This window comes from Phodopus roborovskii, unplaced genomic scaffold, assembly GCF_943737965.1.
Source record: "Phodopus roborovskii unplaced genomic scaffold, PHOROB, whole genome shotgun sequence".
NCBI classification, from domain to species: domain Eukaryota; kingdom Metazoa; phylum Chordata; class Mammalia; order Rodentia; family Cricetidae; genus Phodopus; species Phodopus roborovskii.
The window spans coordinates 36,348,560-36,371,224 of NW_026126517.1; the positions used below are offsets into that span (position 1 = coordinate 36,348,560).

General features: G+C 35.5%; 1 protein-coding gene across 9 annotated transcripts in view; it reads left to right on the forward strand.

The window, feature by feature from the left end:
- Positions 1-22,665, forward strand: part of Myo9a (myosin IXA) — a 207,475-nt gene that overhangs the window by 53,233 nt on the left and 131,577 nt on the right. For 8 of the 9 annotated variants that reach the window (XM_051197651.1, XM_051197652.1, XM_051197649.1 and 5 more), the window contains exons 2-6: positions 1,188-2,098; positions 6,272-6,366; positions 12,363-12,425; positions 15,780-15,879; positions 17,576-17,632. In XM_051197651.1, coding sequence (XP_051053608.1) covers positions 1,259-2,098; positions 6,272-6,366; positions 12,363-12,425; positions 15,780-15,879; positions 17,576-17,632 — 1,155 coding nt within the window. In that variant the 5' untranslated portion in view covers positions 1,188-1,258. The remainder of the gene's footprint in view (positions 1-1,187; positions 2,099-6,271; positions 6,367-12,362; positions 12,426-15,779; positions 15,880-17,575; positions 17,633-22,665) is intronic. The other variant, XM_051197656.1, reaches the window with a different exon arrangement.

Here is a 22,665-nt window from a genome sequence, read left to right on the forward strand (position 1 = left end):
CCCTCTATTGTGGCAACTCTTTTCTTGCTCTTCTCTATTCTGCCTCCAACTCTTATCTTACTGTTCCCTCATGTCCTCTTCTCTCCTCTTCTCCCCTTAGAGAAATCATTTGAAGGAAATAATTTTCTGGAGTAAACTGGAGTAGTATATGTGGAATTTTAGAATTGTAAGGATATGAAGAATGGAATCAAGTTGGCTATAGTAGAACAGTAGTATTGAAGGGACAAATAGGGGGTTAGAATAAAGTTTGTAATGTACATGCTTGTATAATTTTGTCAACTTAGCAAGTATAGGGCATAATCTCTGAATTGCTCTTATTAAATCCCCTTTTTTTCTTGACCATGAGGAAAAGAAAAGATACCCAGAATTCCTTGAAAATGTTTAAATAATAGGTTCCTTATTGCTTTCTTGCTTAAGACTTTAAATTCTGTTTTCCCCCTTATTTTACTGTTCTAGTGAGTTGTACAAATCATTTCTTCAATTGATGGCATTCTTCATGTTTCTGTGTTATCATTAAGAGATTTTGTGTATAAAATTAGCTTTGTGTAATATTCTGTCTCCTTAATGCACTCTTTAGTGAGATTCTTCAACGATATAGCAGGAAAATAATTTGCCTTTTCTTTTTGCGTTATTAAATAACAGAACAGCAATATATATATTTTAGCATTGTCGTTTTTAGAAAGTACCTGAATTGGACAATAAAACAATGTTATATGGTTTTAATGAGACTATTTTCAGTGTGTGTCCCCCTTCCAAAATAAGATAAGTAACTTAGGCTGAACACAAATTTAATAGATAACCATGAACTCTTATTGTCTCTACCTCTCAAGTGTTGGTATTGCAAGCATATGCCACCATGCTTGGCTTAATACTTGTTCTTAGCCTGATGGAGGTGGTATTGACCTTTAATCACAGCACCCAGGAGGCAGAGACAGGTGGATCTCTGTGTGTTTGAAGCCAGCTTGCTGTACAGAGCTAGTTCTAGGACAGCTAGGGCTGTTACAACCCTGTCTTGATAATCATCCTGCCCCAAACCAAACAAAAATCAAAACAAACAACTTTTCTTTATACAGAGAGTTAGGATTTTGTGTTCAAAATGCACTAGTCAGTATGCTTATTAAGACTAATTTTTGGGCACAGAAAACTATTCAGTATGACTGTTCAGTGTTCTATCTTTTATGTTCCAGTTCTTTTGCCAAGAAGATGGCTTGCCCAGTCCTGAACACATACTGTCCGTTCTGATGGGACAAGATCCAATATGAATGTAAGTGATGGAGGAAGACGACGCTTTGAGGATAATGAACACACATTACGAATATATCCTGGGACAATTTCAGAAGGAACAATTTATTGTCCAATTCCTGCCAGAAAAAACTCCACAGCTGCTGAGGTGATTGACTCTCTTATAAACAAGCTTCACCTGGACAAAACAAAATGTTACGTTTTAGCAGAGGTAAAGGAATTTGGTGGAGAAGAATGGATACTCAATCCAACCGACTGTCCAGTTCAACGAATGATGTTGTGGCCCCGGATGGCTTTGGAAAATCGTTTGAGTGGAGAGGACTACCGCTTTCTTCTGAGAGAAAAAAACCTTGATGGATCAATCCATTATGGTAGCCTCCAATCATGGCTACGGGTAACTGAAGAACGCCGAAGGATGATGGAACGGGGCTTTCTTCCACAGCCTCAACAGAAAGACTTTGATGATTTGTGTAGCTTACCTGATTTGAATGAGAAAACGCTCTTAGAAAACCTACGGAACCGCTTTAAACATGAAAAAATTTATACTTATGTTGGCAGTATTCTAATAGCTATTAATCCATTCAAATTTCTTCCTATTTATAATCCCAAATATGTCAAAATGTATGATAACCACCAGTTGGGAAAACTTGAACCCCACATATATGCGGTGGCTGATGTAGCTTATCATGCTATGCTTCAGCGCAAAAAGAATCAGTGTATTGTGATTTCAGGAGAGAGTGGTTCTGGGAAGACACAAAGCACAAACTTTCTCATTCATCACCTTACTGCCCTCAGTCAGAAAGGATTTGCTAGTGGAGTAGAACAGATTATTCTTGGAGCTGGACCAGTACTTGAGGTAAGGTATATAGAAACAATTCTCTTTCTCTCTCTCCTTCCTCTTTCTCTCCCCTCTCTCCCCTCCCCTCTCTCTCAAAGACAAAGTCTCTCTACATAGCCTTGTCTGTCCTAGAACTCACTATGTAGATCAGGCTGGCCTTGAACTGAGAGATCCAGCTACCTTTGCCTCTTTAGTGCTGGGTGTAAAGGCATATGGCACATCCAGCTAGAAATAATTTTCCTAAGTCTTCAAGAAAAAGTTGGTAGACGTGAGAAGATGAAATAAAAGTATAAGAATAGACATCATTTGTAGTGATCAATATAACAAAGAAACAAAGCAGGTGTAATACTAATTATTTTTGGAACTGATTCTTGTAGGGTTGTAGCACTTGAATGTCATGAATTCTATCATTAGTACCATCAAAAGAAAAATCAACCAAAAACTGTTTCTTTGAGCCACTGGACTAGTAGTCTATCTCTTTACAAGGGTAGAAGAAATAGGACAAATTTCTGCTTGTATTGGGCTTTATAAAGGAAGAAGATGAAACCTAGAACTTAATATAATGTGATATTTCTGGAAGTAAGATTTTTTTTCCCCCCTGGAGTTGTGATTATTAGTTTTGTTACTCCTATTTTTTTTTTTTGTTTCATGGTTTCTGAACTAATATTCTAAGTACTGTATTCTTTTTTTTTTTTTTTTTTTGGCATGGAATCATAATTCTCCATTGTTTTCTGTGGTTCTGATTGGATAGGGACTTTTAAGGATGCCTATACATATTAATGCTCTCAGACTTTTCTTTGAGGTTTTATATACTTGTTGAAGCACTGTTTTCACCCTCATTCTGGTAAGTACTTGACTTTGCCCTTTTGTTTTCTGCTATCATGCAGCCTCATATGTAAACAAGTCTCAGCTCTTTCCTACGCATACATATATTCTTTGACATTTGTAACCCTCTTGTACATAAATGGCCTTCTACATGGATGCAATCTTTAATACCTTGTTTTGAGATTTTATGTGTATAAGTGTTTTGTTTGCATGCATGTTTGTGTGCACATGTATTCAGTGCTGGGTATTTGATCTCCTGGAGCTGGAGTACCAAATGGATATTAAGCTCTGAATTAAATCCTGGTCCTTTAAAGAATAGACAGTGCTTTTAACTATCAAGCCACCTCTCTAGTTCTAACTATCATGTCTTTCCAAGCCCATTTTATAATTGCAATTTTTGAGGGGTCCCCTCTCCACCATATTACCACCTTAGCTATTTTCTGTGCTTAAACAATTGCCTCTGGCTGGGCAGTAGTGGCGTTCACCTTTAATCACAGCACTTGGAAGGCAGAGGCAGGTTGTTCTCTGTGAGTTTGAGGCCAGCCTGGTCTACAAAGCTACACAGAAAAACCCTGTCTCAAAAAACAAACAAACAAACAAAACCAACCAAATAAATAAACAATTGCCTGTGATTGTTTTGGAGAAACATGATGATAATGTGTATGGGGAGGCTGTTCTCATTAAGATAAAGACAACCCTTACAGGGAGCTTTTTCCAGGGAATTCTGGCCAGGTAATGAACAGTGCTTTGGAAGAACCTCAGCTCTAGTCTAGTGGTGTCTAGAATACTTTATATAAAAATTTGTTGTGGAAAATTGGTGAATTCTTAGTGTGTAGGTAGGGAGCAGTGAATAGTAATAAATCAAATGCTAAAACACCTGCTTAAAAATAAACAATAAAACTCTCAAAAAAAAGTTAGTCAGTGTTACAAGTGCCCATCAATTGAAGATTATTGCAAATCTTGGCTACTTAATAAAGTTCTTAAAAGGCCTTTTTTGGATAGTTCTTATCTGCCTTCTTGTTTCTTTCATGAAGGAAGATTTTCACAAGATATTCTGACATTTTTTACTGACCTCATTGTTCAAGAAGTGAAGTGGGGTTGTTGTATGATATTGTAAGTAGAGTGGTTTTTATTATTATTGCCAGCAAAAACTAATGTTCTAGTTGCTTCCTATCCTCAGCATTTGTTATTGCCATTTTCTTCTAGTCATTCTGATAGGTGCGTAATAACACTATATTGGGTACATTGAGGTCTTAAATAAAATCCTATAGTAGTCTTGTTGAGCATGCTTTCTCACATGTATTTGCCGTCCATTTAATCCTGTGATGAAATGTCTACAAGACTCTCTCAATATGGTCCCAAAAGGATTCCATCTGATTGACATACTTGTATTTTAATAAAAATTTATATTACGTGGAAAGCTTCTGCTTGGCTTCTTCCGTTATAGATTTAGATAGGACTGAACATGGCCAGGCATGTTGTTTCAAATCTGTAATCACAGCACTTTGGAGGTTGAGGTAGGAAATTCTAGAGTTCAAGGTAAACCTGGACTATGTAGTAAATCTCAGTCCAGCCTGAGATTGAATGAGATTGTTTTTAAAACAAAACAAAACAAAACAAAAAGGTTGCACACATGAAAATAATAGTATATTGTGAAACATTTGTTTCTGAATATCTTAAAATTTTAAAATATTTTTTGTTTGCTTATATACATGTATGGATGTGGTGAGTGTAACACCATATATGTGGAAGTCAAAGATCAACTTTTGGCAGTCAGTTTTCTCCTTCCACCATGTGAGACCTGGTGTGATCAAAATCAGATTTTAGGTTTTCTGCCAAGGGCTTTTACCTCCTGAGCCATCTTCCTGGCCCTAGAATATCAATCCAAGGTCTTATTGTAGACATATCCCAATTCCACCTCCATGCCCAGACAACCTCTGGTTTACTTACTGTTACTATTTTACCTTTTTTTTTTTTTTTTTTTAGAATTGGATATATATATCCATTTATTTATTTATAGTCTATGTGTGGTTTCTTTTGCTTAAAATAATGTTGACTAGTCATCATTGATTTTGTTTCATTCATCCTTTATTGCTGGCCGTTCATTATTCCATTGCCTTGGTATATATTTTGGTATATATTTTGGGTGATGATACAAGTAGTTGATAATTCTTTTGTCATCAGTATAAAATAGCTTTGTTTTAAATAAATGAGTATAGTACTTTACTGAAACTTCACTATATACTTCTAGAATGATCAGTTCTTATATAATCATGTTTTAAGCCTCTTTCAGCTTTGCAAAATGCTTTAGTATGAACTTGAGAAGTCAGTTTTCTCTGGAATGTGAAGAAGTCTTGACATGAATGAGATTAGTCAGTTTTAAAAGAATTTGTTAGTATTAATGAACCTCTTTATGTGGCTTCACGGCACCAGCACACTTTACCTTTCCTCCCCCCAAAACAAACCCACCACATATCCTTATTTTTCTCCTCAGTTCTTCTGTATAAGTATTTTGTCTTCACGATGTCATACTGCTCATGCAGCATCACATTTGTGATGGAGGCAATCTCAGTCTTATTTTTACCTGTGTCTGCTAACTGACCAATGGCCACAGTTACCCAAGATTGGCAGTTAGGCAGAAGCTCTGGTTCCTCTCTAAGTGGTAATGCTACTAAAAGCTACCTGATGATATTTGTTGAATTTGGTTCTGTGATGATTTATGCCATCAGCATTATCCTGGCCTTCTAGGTCCTTCTGGTGCTTATAGATATGGCTGTTGCTATGGCTCCTGTGACTGTGAAGTTGCCAGGATTTTCATTAAAGAAGCATGTTTTTATTTTAATAATTTGTATGTATGAATGTGTGTGTTGTATGCAAAATGTATGTACAGGAACCTGTTGACACAGAAGTGGAGATCAGACGAGGACATTGTACTGTACTGCCACTCTACATCTTATTCCCTTGAGATAGTGTCTCTTACTAAATCTGGAACTAGTTGAATGGCCAACAAACCTCAGCCTTCCTCCTCTCTGTTTATTGAGTTGGTGTTACAGGTGCTGTGCATCACCACACTTCTTACAGGAGTGTTGTGATCGGAATTCAGATCATGCTTATACAGCATGTGCTCTTAACAACTGAGTTATTCTTTTTGTCCTGTAGGCTAGATTCTAAAAATTGAGATCCATTTTACAGAATTAGTATTAGGTGAAAATCTACTTGTTTTTTTTGTTCAGCTTTTTCATTGCTTTCTTTTATTCTACCTCAAATATGAATGATTATAAACATATAAATTGCCTTATTGTTTTTCTTTAGTATTTAAGCAATTTTAAAAAGTTACTTCTAAATAAAAACAATTTATTTTGGCAGGCCTTTGGAAATGCAAAGACAGCTCATAATAACAATTCAAGTCGTTTTGGCAAGTTTATTCAAGTAAATTACCAAGAAACAGGCACTGTACTTGGGTAAGTACTGCTACTTTAAAGGAGTAGATTTTGGTACATATAAACATACATGTATATATATTAAGTAAATACATACATATTTGGTACACACACACACACACACACACACACACACACACACACACACACCAAGATCTGTTTTATTTTCTGTGTATGTGTATACCATATGCATACAGTGTCCTTGGAAGATAGAAGAAAGGGCATCAGATCCCTTGGAATTTAGATTACAGATGGTTGTAAGCTGCCATGTGAGAGCTAGGAATTGAAACCAGATCATTTGAAAGAGCAGCCAGTGCTCTTAATTGCTGAGTTTTATCTCCAGCCCTAGGAGCATATTTTTACTTTAGTTTTTTTTTTTTTTTGTGTGTGTGTTTTGTTTTGTTTTTTCAAGGTAGGGTTTCTCTGTATTGCTTTGGAGCCTGTCCTGGAACTAGCTTTGGAGAGCAGGCTAGCCTCGAACTCACAAAGATCTGCCTGGCTCTGCCTCCTGAGTGCTGGGATTAAAGGCGGGTGCCACTAATATCCAGTCTTATTTTAATTATTACTTATTTCAAAACTATGCATTATGACATTGGTGTCTTGCATAAAAATTGTTTACTCACTTTTTGGTGGGTTCAAACTGAGAAAATTGGAAGATTAATTATTAACATCCTTAACTTACATTTGTTAACTGTTAACAATTACATGCACTTACATTTATATTATAAATTTTCAAAAATTTACTTTCAAGTCAGAAAATGGCCCTTTAATTATTGTACTTCCCAGTATAATTATACTTTTCTACATATCCACATTAGTATTCTTCCAATCAAAGTATTAATTTTAGTATAGTAAAGATTATTACATGTCCTATGATTAGTCATCTTACTGTGCCAGCAATATATTTTATAAATTAAAAAAATTAAGAGTATTCTTTAGACCAGTTTTAGATTTATAGCAGACGGAAACAGAAGTTACAGAGAGTTCCTATGTATCATTTACATCTCTTCTAGCATTGCTTCTCCTGCTACAAGCATCTGTGTTAATGTGGTTTGTTAGTTAAAATTGATGACAGTATTGTTACTACATTTTTATTGTGAGATCCATAACTTGTACTAAAGTTTGCTAATTGAGTTATATATCTTGTTGGCTTGGAGAAATGTAGAGATGCTATTAACAGTTTCCATTTTAGTACTTCAGCATAGTTTTCCTATGCTAAAAATCTTGTGTGTTTGGCTTATTTAGCTCTGCTGCCTTCCAGGTCTTGGTAACTAGTGATCTTTAACTCTCCCCTAATCACCTTTTTCAAAAATGTACAGTTGGAATCATACTGTATGTAGCCTTTTCAGGTTGGATTCTTTAAACTAATTGTGTACTTAAGATTCTTTTATAACTTCTGTCTGCTTTTGTTGATTTAATGTTTAAATTTATGATTATTTTGAGATGATACCTTTGTACCTTTTTAGGAGTACTTAAATGTTTTTGTATATTGGAGTTTATTATTGTTTTTTTTATATTTTATATTATATATATATTTTTATAGTTTTTCATATATTACCTGGATAGTTTATACTTTACTGTTGTTTGACTTGATTGTTCAAGACACAATATCCCAGTCCCACTCTTGGCCCTCATACTCTGCTTCTGGTTCTGCTTAGAACAGAGACAAACTGCTGTAAGCTCCCACTGCTGTGAACCGAGCCACTTTGTCATTATGGACTGTGTCCTGAACCATGTGTTAAAACTAAATCATCCCTTATGTAGTTTCTTTCTTTTTTTTCCTTTTTTCTGTAAGGGATTCTGCCTCAGCAGTGGTAAATGTAACTAAGTCAGCTTTCCATTGCTGTGACAAAATACCAAAGATAAAAGAGGAAAGATAGTATTTTGTTTTCCAATCACAGAAGTATAAACCCATGATTGATTGGCTGTGTTGTTTGTGGTCTTGTGGTATCATTGCTGGGATTGTGGGATAGATCACAAGGGTGATAACCACATGGTGGCTAGAAAGCAAGCAAAGGAGAGGAGAGGGATGAGTCAGTATCCTCTATTACCTAATTTTCTTCCACTGAGATTCAATTTCCTTCCTACTAGCACTATAGACTGATGATTTACTCTTTAGCCTATAAGCGTTTGTGGGGATTATGTAGAAGCCAAGCCATTACAAAAACCACTGTAATACTACTTTTGCCTTTTGTGTCAATACTGTTTTCATTAAGAAAAACTTTTGTTAAAGTGATTATCTTATTAGTTATTGTATTAACTAATTCAGCATGGATTTTAATTGTCTTGAGTTTATGTTAGCATTACTTATTAAATCTTATTATCTTATTAAAGATGTTTTTGGGATCTATGTGGATAAACATGTCTTCCTTCTGAGATATATTGATACTGCAATTTTCTCTCTCTTGATTTTTCTGGAAAAGTAATTCTACTTGGTCAATATAAACATACACTTGCATATATGCACATACATATAAATTGTTATTTCTCTATTTGATGGTTTTTATTATGATTTTTGCATGTCTTAATAAGTAGATTGGTATCTACTTCTTGTGCCATTTAAATTATACCTCAGTCTTATTTACTTCTGCATTAAAAAAAAAAAAAAAAGGTCAGAACTACTGTGTATACAAACTATTGGCCTGTGCCTGTCTGTGAAGAACCTAAAAAAACCAATGTTATCAACCACAAAAGTCCATGAGAGATGGTCAGTGGAAGTTTTATAGGTAATTTCTGTTTTTAAATTTTGCATACCAGTCCCATTTCTCCTCCCTTTCCTCTTCAGAGGATCTAGTTCAGTCCTATGTAGGTTCCCTAGCTTCAGTCTGAGTCAGTGTGGTCCTGCTAGCTCAGGTCAGCTGTTCCTGTGGGTTTTCCATCATGGTCTTGATCACTTTGCTTGTATTTTCTCTCCTCCCTCTCTGGACTCTGGGAGCTTGTCCTAGTGGCTAGTTGTGGATCTCTGCATCTGTTTCTATCAGTTATTCGATGAAAGTTCTATGCTGACAATTAAGGTACTCCTCAATTTGAATACAAGGGAAGATCAGTTCAGGCACACTCTCTGCTATTGCTTACAGTTTTATCTGGGGTTATTCTTGTATATTCCTGGACATTTCCCTAGTGTCAGGTTTCGTGCTACTCCCATAACTCTATCAAGATATCTTGCTTGTACAAATAAAGCCTGTCTAAAGGTTAGAAATGGAGCTTGCCACTAGCTAACCATAGATGTCTGGAGGTCTGTACTTACAGGAAGGAGATGGCTGGGCAGATAGAGGATATAAGTGGGCAGGAACAGAAACCTACTCTCTTGTCTGCTGAGGCACTAAGGAGGTAAGGTGTGGCTGTGGCTTGCTCCTTAGATGTCTGTAGGTCTATACAGACAGACAGGAAATTAGATAGCTGGGTAGAAACAGGATATAAGAAGGAAGAAACAGGAACTTGTCTCTTGTCTGCTGAGATGCTAAGGAGTTAGGTGGTAAGTGGCTTGCTCCTAATCTCTGATCTCTCAGCATTTCCCTCTATATTGACCCTGGGTTTTCATTAGTTAGACCAATTAAGAACTCCATTTACACTCCCTCTCTGTTCCTTCCCCCAATTGGACCATCCTGTTCCCTTAATGTTCTCCTCCTTACTCCCCTTCTTTCCTCTTTTCTCTCTTTCCATCCTCCCCCTCTCTCCCATCCTCCTATAATTTACTCAGGAGCTCTTGTTTATGTCCCCTTCCTATGTGGATTCATGAGTGTCTCTCTTAGGGTTCTCTTTGTTACCTAGTTTCTCTGGGGCTGTGGGTGGTTATCCTTTGCTTTATGTCTAATATTCACTTATGAGTGAGTACATACCGTATTTTTCTTTCTGGGTCTGGCTGGCTTCTCTCAAGATGTTTTTTTTTTTTTTTCTATTTCCGACCATTTGCCTGCAAATTTCAAGATGCCATCATTTTTTTTTTTTTTTAAATCACTGAGTAGTACTCCATTGTATAAATGTACCATACTTTCTTTGTACATTCTTTGGTTGAGGGTCATCTAGGTTGTTTCCAGGTTCTGGCTATTATGAATAGTGCTGCTATGAACATAATTAAACAGATGTCCTTGTGGTATGTGTGCATTCTTCAGATATGTATATGCCTAAGAGAGGTATTGTTGGGTCTTGAGGTAGATTGATTCCCAATTTTCTGAGAAATCGCCATATTGATTTCCAAAACAGCTGTACAAGTTTGCACTTTCCCCAGCAAGGGAGGAGTGTTCTTTTTACTTCACATTTTCTCCAGTGTAAGCTGTCATCAGTGTTTTTGATTTTAGCCAATCTGACAGGAGTAAGATGGTATCTCAGAGTTGTTTTGATTTGCATTTCACTGATAACTAAGGATGCTGAGCAATCCCTTAAATGTCTTTTCAGCCATTTGGATTTCTTCTGTTTGTTAAGAGAATTCTCTGTTTAGATCTATATCCCATTTTAAAATTATATTATTTGATATTTTGGTGTCTAGTTTCTTGAGCCTTCTTTGTATATTTTGGAGGTCAACCCTCTTTAGAGGTCATTTCTTGATTCTTTTAAGACTCACTAGTTTCAAAGACTCAGTTGCTACTTTTTCTCTTTAAAGTAGGCTATAGTTAAGGAGTTAGGCTTATAGTTGTGTTTTAAAAGTCATTTCTTGATTCTTAAGACTCACTAGTTTCAAAGACTCAGTTGCTACTTTTTCTCTTTAAAGTAGGCTATAGTTAAGGAGTTAGGCTTATAGTTGTGTTTTAAAAGAGAATGGTAATAGGTAAAGAGTTATGTGCATTGCTTTTCAACCTTGAAGGTAGTAGTATATACCTTCATTGATTAAGGTAGTTTTGTGAAAGTAGATGTCTAGTTTCCTTTATTGAAGGAAATGCAGGCTCTTCTCTTGCCTGCCTAAAAAGTTTAAACATTTTTTTTCCTATGGTAAAAAAAAAAAGCAATAAACATATACATATCTGTGTATTGAGCATTATTAACTTATTTTTTATTTATTAAACATATATTTGTAGAGTGCATTTTTAATATCAGGCTTTGTCTTAAATATTGAAGATGAAGAAAAATGTTAGTATGTTCTTTGCCTTTGATATTTTCATCATCTTTTTGGTGAAATAAATATTTATGTAATAAATGATAAATTTATTGATTAAATATGTTTCAAAAATATTGGTATTTATGTTTTATATTAAAAATTTGCCAAGTAGAAGGACTGGAAAATCATTTTATGAAGTGAATACTTTTTTATTGTAACTGTCATCATACCAAGAGCTTGTTGTATTTGAGGAGGCAAGTAAAAATGGTTGTAGCATGGTCATAGTGGTCAGTTTGGTCAAATTGAATATAAAACTAATAATTATGTTCTTGACATTATGAAGCAAATTTTTGATAATTTTACTTAAAATATCAGATATAGACAAAAATAGAAAAAATAGAGTAAGGATTCCTAGTGTCAGTAATATTTAATTCACCTGTTCCTTCTTTTTCTCTGCCTGTTTTAAATAGAATATCAGACACATGTAATGTGTTCAGCACTGTGGTGAACAGGTAAATGTAGTGACTAGCTCATTCTCTGAAGTGATAACTTTTGTACCAATAGAATTCATGGATTAGAATGGAAGAAAAAGAGATGTCTAGAAAGTAGTAAAATTGAAAGTCAGCCTTTGTAGTGAAATCAGACCTGGGTTCATATTCATAAGGTGGGTGTGTTGCTTATTAATGGTGTATTTTTTTTGTTTTTTGTTTTTTTTTTTGAAAAAGGGTTCTATTATGTATTTACTGGAATAGTTCACCTGCTTATCTTATTCCCTAGCCATTTGGTGACATAAGTAGGTTTTTTTTTTTTTTAGAATTTTACATGTATAATGCTAGTATCTGTAACAATTATAATGGTAAATGCTGTCATCTGGAGAATATTCCTTTATACTTTTGAACATGTCTAAATAATCTGCCATACATTAAACCTTATTATTTATCTAAACCAGTTATTATTTGTATCAACCACTTTTATTTTCTTGCAGGGCCTATGTTGAAAAATATCTACTGGAGAAATCTAGACTTGTTTATCAAGAGCATAATGAACGGTATATATTTTTATTTATATAATTAGATCAAATTCACTGCATCACACAGATTTCTCTTTAGATTCTTTGTATACTGCAACCCTTAATTCACTGTATATCATGTATAATTTTTATGTGTAACTACTATTTCTTTTTTGGGCAGAATGCTATTTTTCTTTTAAAGGCAGTTGAGAGATTTTGATTAGGTATGCAGAACTGTTATTCTTTCTCAGTTCTAGATAAATTGAGATCAGGAAAGTGATTTTTCAGGTGATGAGCTCATTCTTTCTTGAGCCATCTGCCTTTATAAGATTATATTTCTTAGTGTTCTTCTCATTTGAAAGTAACTATAAGCTCAGTGTAGTGGTTCACCTGTAATTCTTGTACTTGGGAGGCTGAGACTGTAAGATTACTATGAATTCAAAGCTAGCCTAGTGTATGTAGTAAGTACTATGTCAGCCTGAGGCTGTAACTTCAATCACAAACAAAATGAAGTTTCAGAAAATCTCTTAATTCCATTGTCATATTTGAGGTACATGGGATTTTAGAAATGAAACATGTTATATATTTTAGATGAAGAAACCAAATATAGGGAGGTAAATTAATTCCTTCGTATGTCAGTGTGAACAATAAAGTTATGACTCATAGTGTGAAGTTAAATAACCCTGAATTCTAATGTATCCCTTGAGCATCTCAAACTTTTGTTCTTATGTACTTAAAATCTTCTGTGTCTTTCAAGGCCTAAATGAAATAACAGGTTTTCTATTTTTTAATCTTTTAAAATTTATCTATTTATCGAGACAGGGTTTCTCTGTGTAACAGACCTGGTTGTCTTGGAACTTGTTCTGTAGACCAGGCTGATCTTGGACTCACAGAGTTCCACATGTCTCTACATCCCCTAGTTCTAGGATTAAAGGTGTGTGCCATCATGCCTGTCTGTTCGTCCATCCTTTCTTCCCCTCCCCTCCCCTCCCCTCCCCTCCCCTCCCCTCCCCTCCCCTCCCCTCCTCTCCCCTTCTCTCCCCTCCCCTCCTTTCCCCTTCCTCTTCCCCTTCTCTCCCCTTCCCTTCCTCTTCCCCTTCTCTCCCCTTCCCTTCCTCTTCCCCTTCCCTCCCCTTCCCTTCCTTGCCCTTCACTTCCCCTCTCCCTTCCCCTTTTTTCCATTCCCTCCCTCCCTCCCTTCCTTCCTATCTGCCTGCCTGCCTACCTACCTACCTACCTACCTACCTATTTATCTAAGGAGGGTTCTTACTCTATAGCTTTCACTGTCTTGGAACTCCTATGCAGACCAGGTTGGCCTTAGATGCACACCAGTTTGCCTACCTCTGCCTCCTGAGTGCTGGAAATAAATGTGTAGGACACTATATCTAGCCTTGAAAGAATATTTATAATGTGTTTAACTTGGTCCTTATAAAAGCTCAGTAATTAATGACTGACTACATAATGAAAATGAATTATTGACAGGATTAGATTAAAAATTTGGTGGTTGAGGGTGTGTGTGTGTGTGTGTTGTGTGTGTTGTGTGTGTGTGTGTGTGTGTGTGTGTGTGTGTGTGTGTGTGTGTGTGTGTGTGTCTAGCAGAAATAAGAGAAGATCCTTGTTAGAGATGTTTGGAATCCTAGAGAGAAGAAGGCGGCTGTAAGTATACTCTGTAGAACACATGCACAAACCTCTGACTCAATTCCCACTATAAGTAATCAGTGTGGTTTTTTTGAACATCTAATGGAGTAGTGGGGAATATAATCTTGATTTCTTGGGTTATAGAATAAATTGGAAGTGACAATACAGGATTTACATTATTATTTTGATTTTGATTACTTTATTTGACAGGTGAGTGTATGTATTCTCTGTAGTATGTGTTGCTGGATTTGGTTTGTTGTGAATTTAGTGTAGATTTTTTTTCTGTCTGTATTCATAAATATAATGCTCTGAGGCAGTGGTTCTCAAACCATGGGTCATATGTATGAGCCCTTTGAGTGTTGACCCTTTCACAGGGATCACCTAAGACCATCCATGGGGGTTTCCCAAGACCATTGGAAAACACAGATTTTCCATTATGATTCATAACAATAACATAATTATAGTTATGAAGTAGCAGTGAAAATAATTTTATGGTTTGGGGTCAGTACAACATGAGGAGCTGTAATAAAGGTTCTGAGCATTAGGAAGATTGAGAACTATTGCTCTAAGGTTTTCGGTTTTTGGTCTAATCTATAGTTCCTTAGAATGAGACAGATGCTATTCCTTGCTGTAGTTTCTTGCAAACTTCTGAAAGATTGACTCACCTTAACTGTCTAGTAGAATTTACCAGCATAGTCATCTGATTCTGGGTTTTTATTCAGAAAAAGTTTTGTTTACTATTTTAAATACTTAGATGGTTATAGAGTTGTTTGGAGTTTGTTTTTTAGTTGAATTAGGTAGCTTGTATTTTTTCTAGAAATTGTTCATTTTATGTGGGTTATCTTAACTTGATAATAAATAATACTGTGTCATAATCTTCCTCATTTTTGTAAGTTTGCCTATTCTGTTTCTCCTTCCTCATTCATGACTTTGAACCAGTCTGTTTTTATCAGTTGAAATAAAGATTTGTTAATTTTGTACATGTTTTCAGAGAATCAGTTTTTAAAATTTCATTGATGTACTCTACATTACTCACTATTCTGTTTCTTCTCTAGTGCTTGTTACTGCTTTTCTTGTGCTTGTTGGGTTTAGTTTATAGATTTGCCCCCTTATTTTTCTTTCTTTGTTGTCCTTGGTAATTTGTATTAGGTTTTTTGAAACAGAGTTTTGGTCTAGCACAGGCTGACTTGGAACTAACTGTGTAGCCCTTTTTTGATTTGAGTTTATAGCAGTCTCTGTCTCAGCTTCCCAAGTGCTGGGATTATAGCATGAGCCTCTACATCTGGCCACATAGTTTTGAATTTGGGGAATTTCCAACATTCATTTTAATTTTCATTACACAGTGGTTAAATTTCATTTGACTATGTTCAGGCTTGTTTTATTGGCTAGTAATGCTTCATGTCAACTTGGGAAGATATATATATATATATATACATATACATATATATGTATATATTCTATAGATAGTGTTAGGTATAGTTGGTAAATACCTCACTGGATTTAATTAGTTGCAAGCTCTTGATTAATTTTGGTGTTGAGAAGACAATTTTTCAAAGGCCCTACTTTCTGATTTTACTGCTCCCACCTTAGTATTCTTCATTCTATTTTATAGCATACTAAATGTTGAATTTCTTACTTACATTGCCTTAAAAATGGAGTAAATCAAACATTTTACTAAGTAATGTGTTCTTTAAAAACAAAACTAAACAAACTAACAAGTTTAATCATGTTCATTATATTCTTTGTTCCCAACAGGAACTATCATGTATTCTATTACCTCCTGGCAGGAGCAAGTGAAGAAGAGAGGTTAGCATTCCACCTTAAACAGCCTGAAGAGTATCATTATCTCAATCAGGTGAGAGTTCATGAAAAGCATTTTGAAACGTAGGTAATAATTAGATTTGGTTACTGAAAAAGTTTTTTAGTGCTTTTATTCTCAAGTCAGACAATGGATATTTATCATTGCCTTTATGTAGATAGTCTAAAGTTTAAATGATATAACTTCCAAATTTAAAAATGATTTTTTTGTATAAATGGCAAAAAATTAAATATGTTTTCTATACATTTTGTGAGATTCTTTTAAGAATATTAAACCGTTTCACGGTACTTATCAGAAAAATGTTACATGCTTTTTGTTGTGACTTACTTTTACATACTCCAGGTTGTTAAATGTAATAACCTATTGCAAAGAAATTGCTTCAAGCTTGATTTGCATATTTTGCAGTCTAGTGCACAGATATCTGCATGCTATGATACTGATATAGAGTATTACTGTATAATTTAATGAACAGCCCTCTTAAACATTGTATTGGAAGCCCAAGCATAGTGGCGCATTCCTGTAATCCCAGATTTGGGAAGCTGAGGTAGGAGGATGATACCATGATTTTGAGGCCAGTTGGTCTATATAGTGAATTCCAGGGCAACTTGTGCTACCCAGTGAGTTTCAGTGTTTAAAAACAAAATAGAACAAAGTGTCAATATGAAATTCCTCAAAGGCAAATGATTTAGAGACTGTATCTTTCTTTAAAATTCAGAATTCAAGCTGGGTGGAGGTGGCACACACCTTAATCCCAGCACTTGGGAGGCAGAGGCAGGTGGATCTCTGAGTTCCAGGCCAGCCTGGTCTTCTGATTGAGTTCCAGGATAGCCTCCAAAGTTACAGAGAAATCCTACGTCTAAAAAACAAACAAAGAAATTCAGAATTCAGCCTTAAGCTTCCATAATGAGGAGTGATCTTCACAAATTTTCATGATATTCATTTCTCTATTTTTATCCCTCATTAAAATTCCAAATCCAATTATTAGTGGAATTGTTACTATATTAGATTATTTAAAGAATAAAGCAACCTCTCATTTTTTCTTTGAGGCAAAATATAGTATTTATGGAAAAAAGGCCTTTATGGCAAAACCTTAGGAGGATTTTTTTTCATTTAATTTATGCTTGAGTGCATTAAAATTATATATTAAAGATGATGATAGTGATACCATGAACTTTTCCTCAAATGTACAGTATACTCTATTTGGTAGTTTTTAACTTTAAGTCTTCATATTAATATAAACTACCTTAACTTTGTGTTAGTAGACCAAGAATTTAGAAGTTATATCACTTTCTGTTTGAATGCTAGGAACTTTTACTGTACAAAATTAAGTATATTTTTTAAAAATTATTGATTCATCTCTTGAGTGATTATTTTCTTTAAATAGGTGGTAATCACTTATAAAGGAGAGGATAATTTTTACTGACTTTGTCTTATAGTCCTGAGTCTTTATGTAATGAGTGGCTACAGCATACAAACATAAAGTCAGTATTTACAGGATAAGGAACTTAGTGGTTAATACAAATATCAGAACCACTGGGCAATGACATGTGTAAGTTGAATAGAATAATATGTAATCTCCTAGAATTTGAATATTTATTTAGCTTTTATTAGTGTATGCAGACGAACTGTTCTTTGGATAGTAAGTAGCCTTTCTTTCTGAATATGCATCTCATATCATTACAGAAGTATACTTCCTAATAACTTCTGCCTAACTAATGTGCCTTACTTTCAGATAACAAAGAAACCCCTCAGACAGAGCTGGGATGATTATTGCTATGATTCTGAGCCGGTCAGTACAAGTACCTAAATATTTTTGGTTCCTGTTAAAGGGACTTCACATTGCTTATTCACGTCCATTTTGATCAGTCAGCATGAAGATGAGCTGATGTACCAACAGGGTTAGGAAGATCACTAGTTTTTAGTTAATTTTTTTTGTTTGTTTTACATACCAATCCCAGTTCTCCCCCTCCCCTCTTCCTACTCCCCCCATCTTAGCCCTACCCCACTCCCCATCCACTCCTCAGAGAGAGTAAGGCCTCCCATGGGAAGTCAGAAAAGCCTGTCACATCAAGTTAAGGCAGGACCAAAGGCTGTCCCCCTTGTATCTAGGCTTAAAGTTATCCCTCCATAGGGAATGGGCTCCAGAAAGCCAGTTCGTGCATTAGGGATAGATCCTGGTCCCACTGCCAGTAGCCTTATAAACTGTCCAAGCTACAACACAACTGTCACCCACATTCAGAGGGGTCCTAGTTCAGTCCTGTGTGGGTTCCCTAGCTGTCAGTGAGGTTCAGCTAGCTCAGGCCAGCTGTTTCTGTGGGTTTCCCTATCATGGTCTTGACCCCTTTGCTTAATTATTGCTTCTCCCTTTCTTCAACTGGACTTCGGGAGCTTGGCCCAGTGGTTAGTTGTGGATCTCACCATTTGCTTCCATCAGTTACTAGATGAAGGTTCTATGAATCTGATTATAGAGGAAGGCCAGTTCAGGCACACTCTCCACTATTGCTCAGTCTTTGCTGGGGTCATCCATGTGTATTCCTGGGAATTTCCCTAGTGCAGGTTTCCCACTGACCCTATAATGACTCCCTCTATCAAGATGTGTCTTTCCTTGCTCTCCTTCTCTGTCCTTCCCCCAACTGGACCATTGTGTTCCCTCATGTTCTCTTCCCCTCCCTTCTTTTCCCATCCTTCCCCCCCTCCCCACCAAACTCCAGATTTATTCAGGAGATCTTCTCTATTTCCAGTTCCCAGGGAGATCCTTATGTCTCTCTTAGGGTCATCCTTGTTACCTTGGCTTCTCTGGGGTTATAGACTGTAGGCTGGTAATCCTTTACTAAATTATGTCTAATATCCACTTATGAGTTTGTTGCTTATAGACAAATTTACTAGTTTTTATATTAAGCCTAATGTTTACTCTTCATTTAAAATTAACTTTCACAAACAGTAAATTGAATATATACCTGATTGCCTAACACTGAAGTGGCTCTCTTTCAACTCTAGTATTTTGTTTTCCTTTGTGGCTTTTATTGTTTTGTTTTGGTTCAGTAAGAATGCCATCCATACTCTGTACCATTAAGCTTCATCTCTAGCTTGATACTTAATTCTTAAAATTACTTTTTAGGGAGCTAGAGAGATAGCTTAATGAATTAGAATACTTGCTGCTTCTCTGGAGGATGGAAATTTGGTTTCCAGAGCTCAGTGTCAAGTGGCTTACAACTTGTAACTCCAGCTCCAGGACTGCAACTTCTGGCCTCTTGAGTACACCCATATTCACACATATATGCACATATGAGTAAAATAAAAATTACTTTTTAGGAGCTATGGACATAGCTCATTGGTTTAAGTCTGAGCGCTTGAGTCCCCATTCTTAGTACCTGTAAAATCTGGGTGTAGTGCAGGTCAGGTTTATAAAGACAGATCTTAGGTTCTCTCTGGCTAGACAGTCTAGCTGAAACAGTAAATTCCAAGTTTAACGAGAGACCCTGTTACAAATAAATGAGGTGGAGTGTGACAGAGGATGATACCTGATGTCAACCTCTGGCCTCTACGTATAAAGATATGCTCCCTGGATTAGGTATTGATTTTTCATATAATGAATATCTGGGTTTTTACTTACTCTGATTTTTTTTTTAACCAGTCAGAAACCATAAAACTTTTGCCTTAAAAATTGCTGCTGCTAAATTATTGAAATTCTTATAAATATTATTATTATATTTCCATTTCATAATCAAGAAGTAATTGGTTTTAGATTTAATATTTTGGGAAATAGCCATTTCAGTTCATAGGTTCTTGATAAATTGTAAAAAAAAATATAATTTATTTTACTCTAAAGAAGTTATTCTGGTGTATCTGATCATGCCTCTTTCAAAAGCAGGCAGGTCACTGCAAACTCACTGCAAGTATGATTGATTACTTGTTCAGACTTGACTGTGGAAGTGTGGATTGGGCTCTGTTTGTCCAGTTAAAGTAATGCCTAATAATTTGAGGTTGGTTGGCTTGACCCAATACTAATTCATTCACTTACTAATTTTGAGACCTTCAGAAGGTCATTTAATTCTTTTTTTTAAATTTTCCTTTGAGTTTTTTTTTTTTTTTTAAACTTAATTCTTTTATTCCTGCCATCTACTTCAGATAACAGCGGTCTTTGATCACTTCAGTGTGCTTATATTCTTGCACTTTGGGTCATATAGCAAGGCTATCTCAAAAAGAACAAAAGAGCCTAAGGTCTGTAATCTGTCCCTCAGAAAGGCTGAGGTAGAAGTATCTCAAGTTTAGACCAGCTGTGTTCCTTAGCAAATTTGAGGCCAGCTTAGCTACATAGTGAAATTAAAAAAAAAAAAGTCCTCCCAACCTTCCCCTTTAAAAGGCCAAGCAATCAAACAAACAATAAAAAATCCTTCAAAAATGGTCTTTAATTTTTTTATTAAACTTGACAATATGTATGAAATATTTGATAGAGTATAGAACACTTAAGCGCTGGGAGTAGGGGAAATGTCATTTCTGCAGTTGCTGCCATTTGAATCAGAATACATTTTTAAAAAAGGATTTTGTAGCTTTCTACTCTTTGGTGTGTGTGCCTGTTTTTGTGTATTTGTTTGTGTGCGATGCACATGTGTGGAGAGCAATTCTCAGATGCTGTCCACATTTATTTTTGTTTGTTTGGCCCTGAAACTTGTATGTGGGCTAGACTGGCTGGCCAGTGAAGGAGCCACCTTATGTCCGCCTTCCCTGTGACACATACCATTATGCCCAGCTTTTAAAAATATGGGCCCTAGAGAATAAACTCAAGTCCTCATGCTTGCAGGGCAAGTATTTTACATACTGAAATACCCCCATAATTTCCTGTCCTTAATACTAATTTCAGCACTATTAGTCTTGGTTATTAAAGCCTGAACTTTGCTTAGCTCACAATTTATTTGTTTAGAAACAGGATCTCTCTATTTAGTTCTGACTGTCTTGGGGCTTGCTATAGACCAGGCTGGCCTCAAACTCATAGAGATCCTTCTCTGGGATTAAATGTATTCATCACCATACCCAGCTCATGATTCTTTTTATTTCAAGTGAATTTAAAAAATCAAGTAGTTATTCTGTGGATCTTGTAGTTTATCCTTTTCTATTAGATTTTCCTCATGGTACATTTGAAAAATAAATTAAACCTCATCTTCCTATGAGTGATTTGACTTATATGACTAGTATAAAAACAAAATTGTTACAGGATTATTATACCATTTGTTCTATATTACACACACATGTGCGCACATACGCACACACGTGCGTGTATACACACACACACACACACAGCCACACAGCATGCATAAATGATTCCAAGGGGACCTATAGTGAGAGAATTATTTTTAATAAGTAACCTTTGTCCACTATATGGTGATTTAAGTTACTAGAGTTTTGTACTAAATTCAAGGATTATTGTTGCATGGGAGAAAACAATATTTGGAACAGATACATTTAAGCTAATTATATAGGTTTTGGCTTTGAACAGCTATTGAACTTGTAGAGTGTGTGTGTGTGGGGGGAGGGCCCTGAATGTTATATAAATAAATCTTAAAAAAAAAAAAAAGAAAAAAGTTTTTGTCTTCATCTTTTGAGATTTGTAGTTAGTTTATCTGTATCATGAGATGATTGGTGGATGGATATGTAGTAAATGCCTATTTTCCATCTTCAGTGGCTGATGATGTATGCAAATGTAACGATTTTCATTATCTTTAGGCTCTTTTGGTGTTTGTTTTATCAATTATAAAACATGGATGATTAATTAAATACTTAGAATATGTGGTGTTTTGTGTGTTAGCTTTTTTTTTTGTCCAGTTTCAAACTTACTATGGAGCTAAGAATGATCTCCAACTCTTGGCATTCTTGCAAGCCTCAGTTGATCGTGTGCTTAGATTATAGGTCACCATACCCAGCTTGATAATATGTCAGTATCTATTACCATTGTAACTTAATTCTGATCTGTGTTTTCAGTTTAAAGGCCATCCTTATGTAATTGTTTATAGTTTTTGTTTATTTTCATAGGACTCCAGTTTATTCATTTTATGATTTAGGGAAAAAAATCTATAAAAAGTAGATAAATATATGTTTACCAGTGCTTGCAATTCTCTCAGCTGTAGTTTCACATTGTTTTCCAGAGATAACTCTGGGATCAAGCTTTAGTTACTCACTGGGATAGTTATTTTTACAATTTGTCACAGCTTGAACTCATCTGAGAAAGGAGTCTCAATTGAGGAGTTAGATAGCCTGTGGGCATTGTCTGTGAGAGATTGTCTTGATTGTAAATTGATGTAGGAAGACCTAGCCATGTGAGAGGCACCATTTCCTGTCTTTGGGCCCTTTTTGTTTATAGAAGAGAGTTAACTGAGCACCAGTAAGTAAGTAAGTGAGCAATCGAGGATTCATGCATATATATATATATATATTTCTTCTGCTCTTGACTGTGGATGTGATGCTTGGCTTCTCTGCAATGATGGGTTGTGTCCTGCAACTGTAAGCTGAATAAATAATCTCCTTTAAGTTGTTTTTTATCATAGTACCAGAAATGAAACTAAAGCACTCACTGGGGTGGCTCCTTTTTTAATGTTCTTTTCCCCATTTAGTTTTCTTTTTCCTCTAGTTGTTTTTGAATATTCTAGAAGAGCCTCATGTAACAAAAGGAAAGTTTTGGTCTGGTAAATTAAATCTATCCTTGTTTTTCCTCTGCAGCTGTCATTACAGAAACAGTTAAGGAAATCAAAGTAGTTTTTAAAAATTAATTATGATTTTGGTGTTTTCTGAGACCACTTCATACTTGTGATGAACAAATGTTTTTGAATG